Source organism: Siniperca chuatsi, linkage group LG12, assembly GCF_020085105.1.
Source record: "Siniperca chuatsi isolate FFG_IHB_CAS linkage group LG12, ASM2008510v1, whole genome shotgun sequence".
Lineage (NCBI taxonomy): Eukaryota > Metazoa > Chordata > Actinopteri > Centrarchiformes > Sinipercidae > Siniperca > Siniperca chuatsi.
Genome location: NC_058053.1, coordinates 9,892,795 through 9,907,202, shown reverse-complemented (window position 1 = coordinate 9,907,202; position 14,408 = coordinate 9,892,795). Strand labels below are relative to the sequence as shown.

Below are 14,408 nucleotides of genomic sequence, written 5' to 3'. Positions count from 1 at the left end.
GCTGCTTTCTTGTAAGCTCTGACCACCAAACACACATTTGATATACTTCAAATTCTCTTTGGAGCATTCTGAACTGTATTTCTTTTAAGTTTCATAAATATGGGCCCAGAAAAATATAAACCCTTTTCATCAAACAGGTGCGTGCAACAGCACCTTCATCTCTACATCTACTTTGCATGTGAACGGACTGCCGAGAAGAGGCCTCAAGTGTGGTCCAAAGGACTTCGAAAAGGGCAGGATCGTGGCTGCCAAGAGGGTGAATCTGAGCATCACTAAGACCGTACAGCTGCTGAGCTTTTCTCAACGATGTGGACCAGAACACAACGCACCTCATCAAACTATTTGCTAAGTGAGAGCTGGTGGCTTGATGCACACAATAAGAAGTAAGCATCAGCCCATAGTAAAACACTTACCGAACTATGAGTGAACTTGCATGCAGCACTGGTAAAAGAGTAGCATCCCCCCATCGGTGTATCGTAGTTGCGCAAAGCTCTTATGTTTGTTGGGTCAGTGTTAACACCACGGTTGTATGGCTCCTTTGTTGAGTCACTCTCACAACGTGTAGAAACTGTTTTCAGTGGTCCAATGACATATATAAAAAGGGTCACTTTGTTTCTCTTTAAACTGTCCAGCTTTTCATGATGCACAAAAGGTTCTGCAAGTGCTTTGTACATCATGTTCTGCTGGAGTCCACACCCCCCCAACAGTTCTACTTAACACATCTTTATTAGAATTTTGTGTATGTGTATACTACCTCTTTTTACTCTGTACTTATTTATAACTTTTTTACTGTATATCATTACTACTTAAAAAGTGTGACAGCCTAATTTCCTCACTGGCATCATTCAATTGTTATGTAATCAGAGCTGAAACGATTGGTGGATTCATTGATTAGTTAATTGATAGAAAATAAATTAGCAACTATTTACATAATCCATTAATCATTTCAGTCATTTTTTAAAGAATAATTCACTGGTTCTAGCATCTCAAATGTTAATATCTGTTTTACTTTGTCTTTTATGGTAATAAACTGAATATCTTTTGGACTGACATTTGAAGATGCCACCTTGGACTATGGGAAACTGGGATGGACATTTACATTTCACAATTTACTGATGTTTTATACACCAAATGATTTATAGGTAAATAAATAGTAAAGGAAGTGAAAAACTTTAATAAACAATATTTTGCCACTGAGCAGTCTGAGATATAAACATCCCTGCAAATCAAGCCCACTGTCTCTGCTGCCCTGCAGTGACAAATACTGTCACAATCCAGGTATTTTGTCATTGCTACACTCCTGTGCTGATAAATTATGCAAATAGACTGGCATTGCTTCCCTGGTGTAAAAAGACATCTTAAGTAGGTTACAAACCATCTGGACTGAAATATTTCTACAACAGGATTGTTGTCAGGGTCAGAATCAAGCATAAACAAATTTAGTGTGCAGGCTGTCTGCATGAGTGTTTGTGCATTTGTGTGTGTGTATAAAAAAATAATAAGTTAATGGGCAGTACAGACATTTTAACATAGGAGCATTTGTTTTGTGCCATCTTCTACTTTTCCCCCTATGGTTTTGTAATTTCTCATAAGATGCTATGATGCCTAAAGAAACACTGAGGAACATGAAATATGGCAAAATGAAGGTGGTTCAAACATTCACAGTTAATAGACACTGCCATGTGGAACACACACACACACAGTGATGGTATGAGGCATCTGTACCAAATTACCCGTCTGGCACAGTTCCCCTGAGGTGGGCTACAGGTCCTACTTGTCCTTCATGACCAGACCATCATTGACTGTAATTGGTCCATTTCCTCCTCCAGGACCCCAAAGCCAGGGCACATACAAGACACACACACACACACACACACACACAAGCAACATTCGCTGAGACAGTGGACAGCTTGTTACACCTTGCAACAAAGAAAACACTATATTTACATAAATGCATACCCTGTTGCTTTCATTTACATAAGACTAACACTCTACTTCTCCCTGTCATAACCAGACATGAGACAGAAAAACCATGTCAGTAAACCCCCGAATTAAACTGGACTCCTTTTCAAACAGATTCCAGTTCACATGTAGTGCTGTGTGGTAAACAGATGGATTTGGCTGCAAAAGGAATTTCATATTCAGACTCACACAAGCTGATAAATTTCACACCACAAGAATTATAGAAGAAACCTCCCCCCCCTCCATCTGGTGACAGGAGTGTGTGTGTGTGTGGGTGTGCGTGTGTGTATGTGTGCTAATTGCTAGATCTCTGCTCTGCACCTTTTTTATCAGAGATAATTAGGGAAAGAGAGCAAGAAAGAAAGAAAGCGCTCCTGGAGTCCGTACTCTTCTGTTTGCTCTCATATTCCCTCTCTTTCTCCTCCCTGCATGTGATGCTGTCTGCCCACCCACTCCTAAAGGGGGAGAGAGGGAGAGAGAGAGAGAGGAGAGACATCGAGCAGCACAGAGAGCCAGTCTGTTTTCAGCTCCCAGTTCACTGTAGCTCCTCTGCCAGACAGCACTCAACCATCCACCATCACACACTCTCAAACACATTCACCCTCACTACACGACAGCTGACAACACCTTTTAATTTTTTTCAGCAGCAGCAGCAAAGACTCACACAGCCAGATCCAAAAGAGAAGAAAAAAACCCAGACGATTTGTACGGCAGACACACCAGCTCTGAGGAGGCTGGGTCGAGGCTGGAGAGGGTGACTCGAGAATGGAATGGAACCTCAGAAGGATGGAAAGTGAACTGAGGCACATCAACCCGGACCTGCTGCAGCCCAGCAAGAGCTTCAAGAAGCCGTCTTCAGGCACCATCACCCTCAACGTAGGGGGGTTCCTGTACACGGCCCACCGGACCACCCTTGCCAAGCACCAGGGTTCCTTTCTGGAAGAGCTGGCCAACGGTAAGAAGCCGGTTCAGCACACCGATTCCATGGGCAACCCGTTCATCGATAGAGATGGTCCAGTTTTTCGCCATGTGCTTAACTACCTCCGAACCGGAGAGCTCCAGCTGCCGGACGACTTCCGGGAGGCAGGGCTCCTGCGACGGGAGGCCGATTTTTACCGTCTGAGTGAACTGGTGGAAGCCGTGGTCGAGTGGGAAAGTCAGAGGGCGGCCCAGCGGGAGGCCGCCTTTTTGGAGGTGACAGATAGCCATGAGAGGTCGCAGGGCCTCAAGGTGTACTGCAGCGACCACGCCTTCATCGAGAAGGTAAAAGGGCGGCTGGTGCAGATCTCCAAGAGCCGCCTGGACGGCTTTCCGGAAGAATTTGTGGTGTCGTCCAATGTGATCCAATTCCGACACTTCATCAAGTCTGAGCCGGGCTCGCGGCTCGTACTCAAGGAGGACAGCACATTCTTGTGCACACTTGACTGTTTGAAACTAGAGACGGTGATGCTAGCACTGAGATCAGGCTTCAAGCTGATCACCAGCCTCGACAGCAGCAAAGGCTCCGTGGTGGCGGCTGAGGCCCTGCACTTTGTCAAGTAGGATGGAGGGAAACAGAGGGAAGAGAGAGGGGGAGAGGGGGAGGCAGAGAGGGAAAAGAGTAGTGCCTGATTCCATATCCACCCTGCTAACGTAAGGTATTGGCTTGAAGATCTTGTATGTGCTGAGCTGTAATATGCTATTGGGTGGGAGAAGGAGAACGGGTGGGTTGGACTGTCTCACGGAACAGTGTTTATATCTTTACTGCACAATGCTGACTTAAAAACACAGGATTTGATAAATTTGGGGCAACATTGGGTGAGTCAACCATTATCAGCAGAATGGCATTTTGGCATCAACCTTTACACTGCTTTGTAAGCTAGTATTTGTAAAATTCAGAATGATCCAGATCAACTTAGCATTTATGATTTTAGAAATTGCATTTTATTAGACATCACACAAAAAGTACCACTCTGTAATATGAAGACAAGCCAACAGTGAATCCTTCCATAGAGAAGACGAAGGGATCAAAGTGAGATTCTGAAAGACAGCTTTATCAGTGGATTTGTCTCTGCACAAGAACTGCTTCTGCTGCTTTGTCAACGGTTGCAAAAGCCTTCAAAACCAGCCGTGACGTGCACTGTTTTGCCACTCAGCTTTTACTACAGTCTGTGTGTGCGTGTGTGTGTTGCTATACACTGTGTGTGCTGTGTTTAGTTGGTTCAATAGCTTGTGTTTAGTTTATTAGCCTCTCTGGAGCCTGAAGGGTAAACCGCATCGCATTAACGTTGTTTTGGATGGACTAACAAACTTCACATCCAAATCAGACTGAAGCAACATGAAGTGTTTCTCAGATCAAGTCGACAAGTTGAGTTTTAGTGCAAAGAACCGTGATTATTGTAAGGGCTTTGAATCTAGCATGATGCATGTGCACTAAATAAACTGTGTTTGTTAGTGCTGTGAGCCTCTGTGAAGTCACAACAATGCCTATTACTTTTCAATGTGATAATTTTACAAATAAAAGTGACACTGAAACTATTGGAAAGTATTTTGAAGTGTATCTGCAAAGGTCTGTGTCATTGCTTGGTGTAAGAAGCCTGTCGAATTCTGCTTGTAATAATGTTGAGAAGTTACTTTGCATCAATTATATACATCATCAGACAGCCAGTCTTAGAAATGTACTGGAATCATGACTATTTGCTTGCATTCGATAGCATAATAATGATAATAATAATAATAATAATAATAATTATAATAATAATAGGTATACTGATCACCCTTTAATCCTGACCCACATGAACTTACAGTCTGCACAGTGTGTAACTGTTAACACTAATATTGCTCCCGCCTGGCTCAGTGGTTAAGTTTCCAGAATATTCTGACACAAATAAGTGGTAGAGACACACTGAACTGGCTCTCACTTTCAGCTGTATCAAACCAGAATTCCTTGCATAAATTACTCCTTTAACACTTCTCAGCATGTGTTAAACACTGTTTTCCACGTCTGGAACAATCTAGAAGGTGTGCAAAAAATTCAAGGATCACAGGGACAAAAATAACACTATGTGCAGCATATTCTATGTTGTTACACATCTTAGGTGTCAGAACAGTAGAGGGTGTAATGTTCCTGGGTTTCTTCTCCCTGAATGAAGACATCAGATGAAAACCCACTTTAGACAACTCATTTTGAAAGTGGCTTTAATTAATCAATGCCACTGGAGGATCTTTAACTCCAGAAACCTACAGAAATTAACAGCGTTCTTTATTGACATAATCGATTCTATCAGGCTGCTCGATTTCAGCATTTTCACATCATGATGATGATATAAAAAAAAAACTAGATGGTGACGCAAGTGAAAATTTCTTTCCGTTTTGCCCCGTCCCATGACTTCTGTTGTTGCTGATCATGTCCTGAAGTAATTATTTCTACCGATGACTGCAACTTGGATAAATACAATAGTCAACGCTTTTAAATGTTAACCACCACCTTAACATCAGCTGAAAACGTTTTTGTCAAACGTAATCGGCTGATGTTCTTACTTTGCTGCGGTGATGTAGTCGTGTACTCAGGGTGTGGTCTGCACATCCTGACATCACTGTTGGGCTACAGGTGCAACAGAGTTGAACATACCCAACAGTGATACTGATCAGACTTAAACTTAACTAGAAGAGGGTCAGTGAAACAATGTTTTTCAGCCTGGTGTTAAGTTCATCTCTAAAGTGATCATGTTGATGCATCTGCATAGAACATATTGGTGATATGTTTTTTACTTTGATTTTCTGAATTTAACTTAAACAAATAATCTTACATCAAGCTGAAACAACTGTGGCATACAGTCCATTTTCAAGACTTGGTTTTCCCATCCTTTGCACAAAGACACTGTGCAGTAGTCCTAATGTCTTACAGGAATCCTGCAGGACCTACCACCTCTTCCAGCCTGACACAGTAACCTTGGAGCTGGACAGTGTTCAGTGACAGTAGACTTATACTTGTGGTCAGAATTTGATGGCAACGGTCATTATTGAGTTGTTAAAAAAAAAAAAAAAGAAAACTCTCACAATGTCATCATACAATAATGTCTATCACGCATTGTTGGTTAACACTTAATAAAAAAGTGCTCAGCTCTACTCTCACCTTCACACCACCTGCTGTAATGACTGACAGTAAGTTGTCCTGGCTTGCTGCCACCACAGTACAGCAACTCCACCTGCAGAAGCCTTTAGGGAGCCCCTTCAAACCCTCCCAGTTCCAGTATATTAAGAGGCAGTTATTTGATATTTTAAAAGTAGGCCAGTCTGTGAGATAAATCCTGCCCTTTTCCCTCAAGGAGGACCTCTTTTTTATCTCTCTACATTGCACTCTGATGTGTGTCATCATCAATGTTAGCTGTAATATACCATTTTTCATAGTATTGAGCAGTGAAAATATTTACTATTCCAACTTCAGTAACATCATAGTTGTCAAAAGTGATAAGCATAGTTATTTCCCTTTAAATATAATATATAACAGTTGACTTACTGGAACAATATGATTATCCCCCTTTTCTAATTTGTTTTTGTCACAATGAGTCTACCTCATGTCGTATGACAACATCAATGAACTAGTTCAGATGAAAAAAAACATTGCCATTTGAAATGACAAAATTATTTTAAAAATTGTAATTAGTATTAATTATAATATAAGAGACAAAAAACTGAGTAATGAAACATATTATTGTAATAAAAATCTAATGAGAAGTACAAATATCTCTCCCTAAATTAGTAGTAGATAATGACATAATTAAAGGGGGGACTCCAGCAATTTATTATGCATGTATTAATGCAGCAGAGGCCAAAAAAAAAAATCAAAAGATTTTGTCTCTAGTACGACTCAAGCTCCAAAAATAATGGATCCTTCATTTCCCATAATGCAACTCCATTGCACCTTTTGATAGACTTCCCCTTTCTGGTAAATTCCTACACCTTTCAAAAACCATGCCCCCATTTGAAATGCACAACTACAAGGTGCAAGTGTCAGACTTTTGAAAGGCTGAGTACAGCTCTGAGTCAACTGAACTTCTTGTGTAAAATCAAGGGAGTGCCCCTTTAAATAAGCAATTAAAAAAATAAATCAATATCAAAGTAAATACATTAATATCTGGAGGGAGGAGAATGTCGAAGAGTGAATTTGAGCAACATTTAAATTCAGCTTTTAAGCTCTTTGGATCAGTACAAACTGAAGAATAAATTGGACCTACCGCATGTCAATAGGCTGTTTATACTGGGTCACAAAAAAGTCTAACACTAGTGTGTAATGGCTGCATTTAAGGACAAAAAAGCTGGTTTGGCAGTGGGCGATGTTGCTGGTGCCAAAACAAACGCAAGACAAGTCTTGGCTGGTTTATGTCCAAACAATGTGAAGCAGGGATATGTCAAGACCCATTTATGGAAACTTGTGAAAGTGGAAATGTTTAAATTTAATAATTCCAAACATTAAAAAGCATTCCTCCAGAGCTTATTCTTGCTAGAGCAAAAAATCATTTGAAAAACAAGTTAAATTGCCTCTTTCTACCTGTTGGAACTGTAACTATGCAGAGGTGCCTTGTACTCAGTTAATTAGTTAAAGAGTATACCAACAACCAGCCACTTTGAATGAAACCTACCTCTAACTGTGCTCCCCCCCTCCATGGTGACTGAAACCATCTGCTCCAGCAGGCAATGTCGTCAAACCGTACGACCGCCACCACCCACGTCATGACTCATACACCCACATCAACCTCTGACATCAGGCGAACCTCTTCCTCAGCCTCACAAACACAGACAACAAACACGTAACACCATGTGCGACAAAGTGAACGTTAACACCTTCAAGAGGAGATAAACTCAGTGGACCAGGGCTGTTCAGATGCCACGCTTAGCACTGCTACTTTACTGTCAACAACATCAAACCTTGAGGCCTTTTTTTAATTGCAGATCAGCTCCATGCATTTTTTATGATGATGGCTGCTTTACTTATTAGTTGCAGGGTCAAAGTGATCTACACCTCATCAAAAGGCAGCTTTGGATGATGAGGAAGGAGGTGCAGGTGGAGAAACAGGAGAGAGGTGGTAACAGCAATGAGAAAAGCTCAAATCATTACTACTATCAACTGTCTCATCTCGGTCTTTTCACCTGTTGCCAGGCAAACTCAACTCCTACATCACACGCTCACAAGCTGCTCTCTCTCTCTCTAACACACACACACACACACCCCTCCTTATTGCAATGCCTTAGTCGTGTGGTGCCGCTCGGCCAGAAAATGACTAACATACCTCAGGTTTTTATCTTTCAACTCCAGAAAGAGAGAAGCGATGGCAGAGGAGGAGGAGGAAAAAGAGACTGGGTGATGAAGAAGAGGGGGAGGGGAGGTCAGACCCCTTCCACTTCCACTCTCAGCTCAGACAAAGAAGGCAGCAGCAACTATTATTCAGTCATAAAAAAAGAGATTGAGATAGACGGGGGCGCAACGAAACAGTGAGTACAGAGATCTGTTTTTCATGCAATAATATATTTAGATATTTTTAGATTGAAGCTGCCAATAACTGATACTTTAAATCTGAGCTTTTTCCTACTAAATGTTCAAAACAGTAAGTGTTTCCCCCAGGAACTTTTTTCCTCAGGGTATATAAACCCCTGAAACAGCACTTACACTTAAAAACAAACTTGTGTCTTTGAAGTCATTTGGTCTCAGACCCCAAAGACGTATTTTTCTTCCAAAAGAAAAAAAATTCTGCCAGTGAAGTGAGATAAATCCATTTGTTCCCAGTGCAGTTACTCTTGTTTCAGGAATTTTCCAGACACAAGTAATCTTCAGTCCGTATCTTGAAATTGGACAGAAAACGGCCATTCACTGTTCCTGTACCCCCCCCCCAGAAAATTACACTTGATTATAGCATATTCTTAAAAACAACCTGAATCAGATAAAAATGCATTAGAATAAATTCAGTTTTCACATTCACTACCAGTACAATGTTGAATTTACAACTTAAATGTTATCGATGACTGAATAAACAATATCCCACTAAAAGTCAAATTGATCAGTATTGGCCTGATAGATCTAACCCCAATTGGGATCATGAAAGAATAAATTAACAAGTAAATAAAGTAGGGCAGCAAATGACAATTATTGTCATTATATATTAATCTGCCAATTATTTTCAATTGATCCATAATTTTGTCCATAAAATGTTGGTGGAAAATGTCCCAGAGCCCAAGGTGATGTCTTCACATTCCTTGTTGTCTCAGACCAACAATCAAAACCCCCAAAATATTCGGTTTTCTATCCCATAAGATAAAGAAATGCAACAAACCCTCCTCACCATCGAGAAACTTGAAAAAAGACAAATCAGCTAATCATTAATAAACTAATCCTTTGAGCTCTACAATTAAGTCAATAAGAATAGAAAGAACCAAGGACAACAAAAGCTGTAAAGAGTTCAGATCAGAAGAGAAAGATGTGAGGAGGATCTCCAGCAGGGCAGACAGACAAAGCGAGGGGGAGGTGGACAACATGACATTAGAGGCTGCAAGGACAGGTGTGTGTACGTGTGACGTTATGTGCATCTGTGTGACATTAATTAAAATCATGCCAATACCAATACTTTTAAAGTGATGTTGTGAACAATGTATTATTTTCATCCCATAGTTTCAGCCTTGCAGGGTGCAAGGGTCAGCCTAATTGCTGGAAAAAGTACGGATACTCTGGATTGTAGCATCTTTAAGCATTAATGTGAGCAAATTTTTAAGTCCTGCCATTTGCTCACACACACACATACCCAAGTTTGGATTATCAACTGGGCAAAGCGGACAATTGCCGCGGGGCTCCAGATCCTCAAAAGCCCCAAGATCACCAAGTGTCAGTTGATTATTAGTAATCTGATTAATTGAAAATTTGTTTAAAAAAAAGAAAAAAGTACAATATTAGGTACTAAGGCAGGTTATTAGTTACTGTAGACTTGAGGCCCTGTCTTCTACATTGGCTCTGTCATTTTTTTTAGTTTGTGCTTACATGGTGCCTGTTTCTACTGTAAATAACATTACTGTGTTTAATATTCTTTTATTGAAGACAAATGCCAAAATAGAAAGTGTACAAAATGGAGGGTTCACATTTGAACGTTTATCTTTACATTTCACTACATTTCCCAACCCTCATTAATCGACAATTCACAGTATTCAGAGAGTATTCCAAGACGATGGATTTATCCAATATGAATGACAAATCAAGCAGGAATAATAGAACAAAGCAGGTAAACATACAAATGTCTGTACAGAAAGAGAAAAAAAACAAAAAAAAACAAAACAACTCCAGGTCTGATTAAGACCTGGTATAACTTTTTTATCTAAAGTTTAAAATAACCCATTCTGGTCCAGTACATGTTCACACTGGCTTTTTACAAACTAACCAAGAGGAGTAAAAATGAGGTCATACAGACTGACAGGTAACTCATTAATTGAACAGTTTTGGTGATGTCATCCTGCATCATCAGCGCATCGTCAGGACCCACGTGAGGAAGTCAAATTCTGGTCACTGACGGCAGGTCATTTAAGTGTATATTTATGTTCTCTGGTGCTCGCAAAGAAATAACTGAATGAGAATTAATAGTATCATTAGAATGCAAATAAACAGCATCATATAAATAATGAGAAACATGTAGATGCGGGACGTCGTAGATACGTCTTGTATAATATTACTGTGGGGCAACACTGAGTGATCACTATGTCACACTTTTTAATGGACTTAATGAACTGCCAAAATACATGCAGTAGGATACAAACACAGAGGACCGCAGTTTTGACATTGACATTGAATGATCAGGGAAAATCCGTGCACTCAAATGCATGTGTTACCATGGTTACAAAGTGATTTACATAAATATATACATCACTTCTACAGATGTATTATAAGATGGTTTCCTGAACAGATCACAACTGGCAGATGGATTTAATAGCAGTTTAGCATTTTAATTCATGCTAAAATCCCATATCTACTATTATAATATCCTGTGGTTGATCCATTGGCTTTCACACCACAAACAAACCGCACCAGAGGTCCCTTGGAAACACACAGAGGTCCCTTGGAAACACACAGAGACCCTCCTTTTAAAGCAGTCTCGGTCCTGTTGTTTGGTCCGCACCAGGGTTTGATCGACAGCTTTTACACCGGCACAAAACAAACCACAATAACCGGGCAAATGCATAGATCTCACAATGACAGGGGGCCTCTTAAAAAAAAAAAGGAAAAAAAAGGAGATTATGGGTTGCCAGTGGGAGTAGAATTCAAATTAAAGTTTCAGGAATAATAAGATATCACACTGCCATGAATTACATGGCGGTGGAGTGTGTGATTTCAACATTTTTTCAATCAAAATTACAACGGAAAACCTGGGGCCATGGAGTATTTTTCCATCATACATGTAGGAGTACTGGTTAGTTTCTGTGTCTCTGGGCAAAGAATTAAGCTTCCACGTGTAGTCTGCTGTGTGCATTGTACTTAACGGGCCACGGGGTATACACACACTGCAAAGATGTGTGAGAGGGAGTGGGAGGTCAATATACATAGCAAACATTTTCCCCCACGGCCCTCCAACAGGTCGATCCTGCCATGCACATGCCAAGTAGTAAGAGGATATCTAAGAATGTGGCTGCATTTTATGTATTTTATAAGACAGACAAGATTTAGCAAGTATAAGTATTTATCAGCACACTCTCTACCACACATCTGTTTCTTAAGAGGACATTATGACTTCAATTTAAAATTTGTGAGAAAATGCCACATTTTCCCTTCTAAACCATGTCTCCTGTCAAATCTGAATTATGCCTAACATGAAGCTGCTGTAGGTCTCACACCTAAACTCCACACAGACCCCAACGTACAGTATGCAGCATTCATCATACAGCTTTGCAGTTTTTCCCTTCAACACTTCACTGCTCCGTTTGGGAGTGCTGGGGCTCGTCTCCAGGACGCAGAGACACGACATACTCAGCTCAGGCCGGATTTGGACAACACAAAGCAGCAACTCTCCACTGAAAGCCAGACTAATGGTGGGTGAGCAGCTTTTTTTAATTGAGGCTGAGTGAGACAAGTTTTGTTGCTGTTGAGTAAAATCCTCCCACACAACACAAAATTATTTTCTTGCTCAGACATCTCACACAAAAGTAATACAAACATATGGACTCTGTGACCTGTGTGAGGAGGAACCGCCATCATATCAGATGTGGACAACACTGACTGGCTATTATTACATTTTTAATAGCCAATATGCAGCCAGCTCATGCAATGGTCTAACAATAATGTGATACTTTTTTATTCATGTGTCAGTGTGCATGACTCCCCACAAAGGCAATAACCGATTCTGATCTACCTCTAAAAACCCACTGGTGCAGGTCAGCTGAGCCTCTGGGTGTTAAATACAGAAATGGATTGTTAGAGTAAATTGGATTCCTCTTTTGAAATACAGCAGTGATGGGAGGGAAATAAAACACAGAACAAGCTCTCCAACTCTCTCTCATACAAAAAGATGGATTGTTGAAATTTGAGCTGTAATACCAGCATTTCCTTATGAAATTACAAGTGAAGAGATTCAGATGAAATTATAAGACAAATGTAAAATCACAGCATTTGACCACAGTCTATAGCTGTCTTTGCGTAGTCACTTTGAGTAAATATTTGCCTTGTTTTAAGTCTAAAAGGACCCAGAGGAATTTAAACACAGACAAAATTACAAAAACATTAACTGTTAACTGGGAGAAAATACTTGAATGAAAACTACTGTATTCGCAGTTAGGAGACATGACATTACCATTAACATAATGGGCTCTGTAGACACAGCGGCAAGGGTCAAACCAGAGACAAAACACCTCAACACTTTCCATCTGCAACTTCATAGAAAACATGACTTAAAGAGGTTACCTTCCCTCACATTTGCTTCCAGTGTGCTTTACTATAACCTTTTCAGTCTTTCAAAAAGCCACTGACAGAGACTCACATCGTATCTGCCGGCGACCGTACATCATGTTTTGGCCCTCTATCATTATTCTGGGTGTCACGTGTCTCTTGTGTGGGAGCACAGCAGGGGTTGGACAAACCTTTATTTCAAGAGGCAAAACAGAAATGAGAACGCAGATGACGTTTCTCTAGCTAAACAATTGCTGGCTCACACTCCTGTTTTCACCTTGGGCAATAACAAACATGCATCTCTGAGAAGAATAGCAGGCCTTGAGTCACAGTGATTCAGCCCCGTGCTTCACTGTGACTGCAGGAAAAAAACTAATGTCAGACATGCATTTTTGAGCAAGCTGTGAGGTGTAAACAACAAGTTTTAATCCACAAATGTAGATAATACACAACATATTGTATATCAGAATCAGAATAAGCTTTATTGCCAAGTAACTTTACACATACAAGGAATTTGCTTTGGTATTTTGGTGCAAAACAATAAACATAGTACAAATATAAAGAAAAATAGTACTGCAGGTCAAGAATCCTAAATATAAAATATAAAACTGACAAAATTAAAGAATATTAAAAAAGAATTAAGAAAATAAAGAATATGTACAATATGACTTATTTAAATGACAGTTTGTGCAATGTGCAAAATATATACTGTAGGCTATATATAATATATACTGAGAGATGGGTTTATGCCCAGAGAACAAACCATCTGCCAACTTAGAATAGACATGAACAGACAATCACGCTCTCTGGGTACTGGAAAACTCTACAACCATATTTCCGTGATTCTAAGCGACAGGTGATACTTGTCTCCATGTGGTGAAAACACAAGTGACATGCTTCCCTTCCTCACCTATCATCGAGGTGCCTTTGAACAAAATGCTTCACACTAAAATGCACCAGTGGAGTTTTACAATGCCAGATAAAAGACTGTGATTGTAATGGCTAGCAGATGTGTAATTCTTAAACTTTGCCATAATTTAATACATTGTTTTTAAATTATTAAAATTCAAATACTACAACTACATAATCCAATATCCTCCTCTAAATTACAATATGATCAAAATATCCAGCAACATTCCTATTTCAGTGCACAATAATTACTACACAGTTAATTACGGTTTTACAATACAGAAAATAATCTGAACAATGGACAAATACATCAGAGCCTTTAAATCGATGTGCTGATTAGAAACAATGTATTCATACACTCTCAATGTGTTGCTGCCAGTGTGAATGTGTGGAACTGTATAAATATGAAGAGTGGTTGAAAAAGAGAACGGAGCTCAAGTGAATTTCAATGGATAAACACTGCAAAACAAACGTCAGGGTGGCTAGAAATTAATTTCAAACGATACCTATGATACTCATGTTTTGAGAATGATATTATTTCCATGAAATTTCTGGTGGTGCGGTGAGAGAGCAGAGGGCAGTGCAACAGGAGAAAGATGACAGCTTCAGCTATCTCTGACAGTGAGTATGCCCAAGAGGCTTGATC

General features: G+C 40.0%; 2 protein-coding genes across 2 annotated transcripts in view; one reads left to right on the top strand and one right to left on the bottom strand.

Moving 5' to 3' along the window:
* LOC122885477 (general transcription factor IIF subunit 2-like) overlaps positions 1 to 14,408 on the bottom strand; it is a 45,000-nt gene that overhangs the window by 20,350 nt on the left and 10,242 nt on the right. The gene's annotated exons all lie outside the window — the stretch shown is intronic.
* On the top strand, positions 2,326 to 4,479 carry kctd4 (potassium channel tetramerization domain containing 4). Its single transcript, XM_044216591.1, has one exon. The coding sequence runs from the start codon at positions 2,728 to 2,730 to the stop codon at positions 3,502 to 3,504; it is 777 nt and encodes a 258-aa protein (XP_044072526.1). The 5' UTR covers positions 2,326 to 2,727; the 3' UTR covers positions 3,505 to 4,479.

What these genes read in the sequence shown, in the direction of transcription:
- kctd4 (XM_044216591.1), top strand. Translation starts at nt 2,728, where the DNA reads ATGGAATGGAACCTCAGAAGGATGGAAAGTGAACTGAGGCACATCAAC.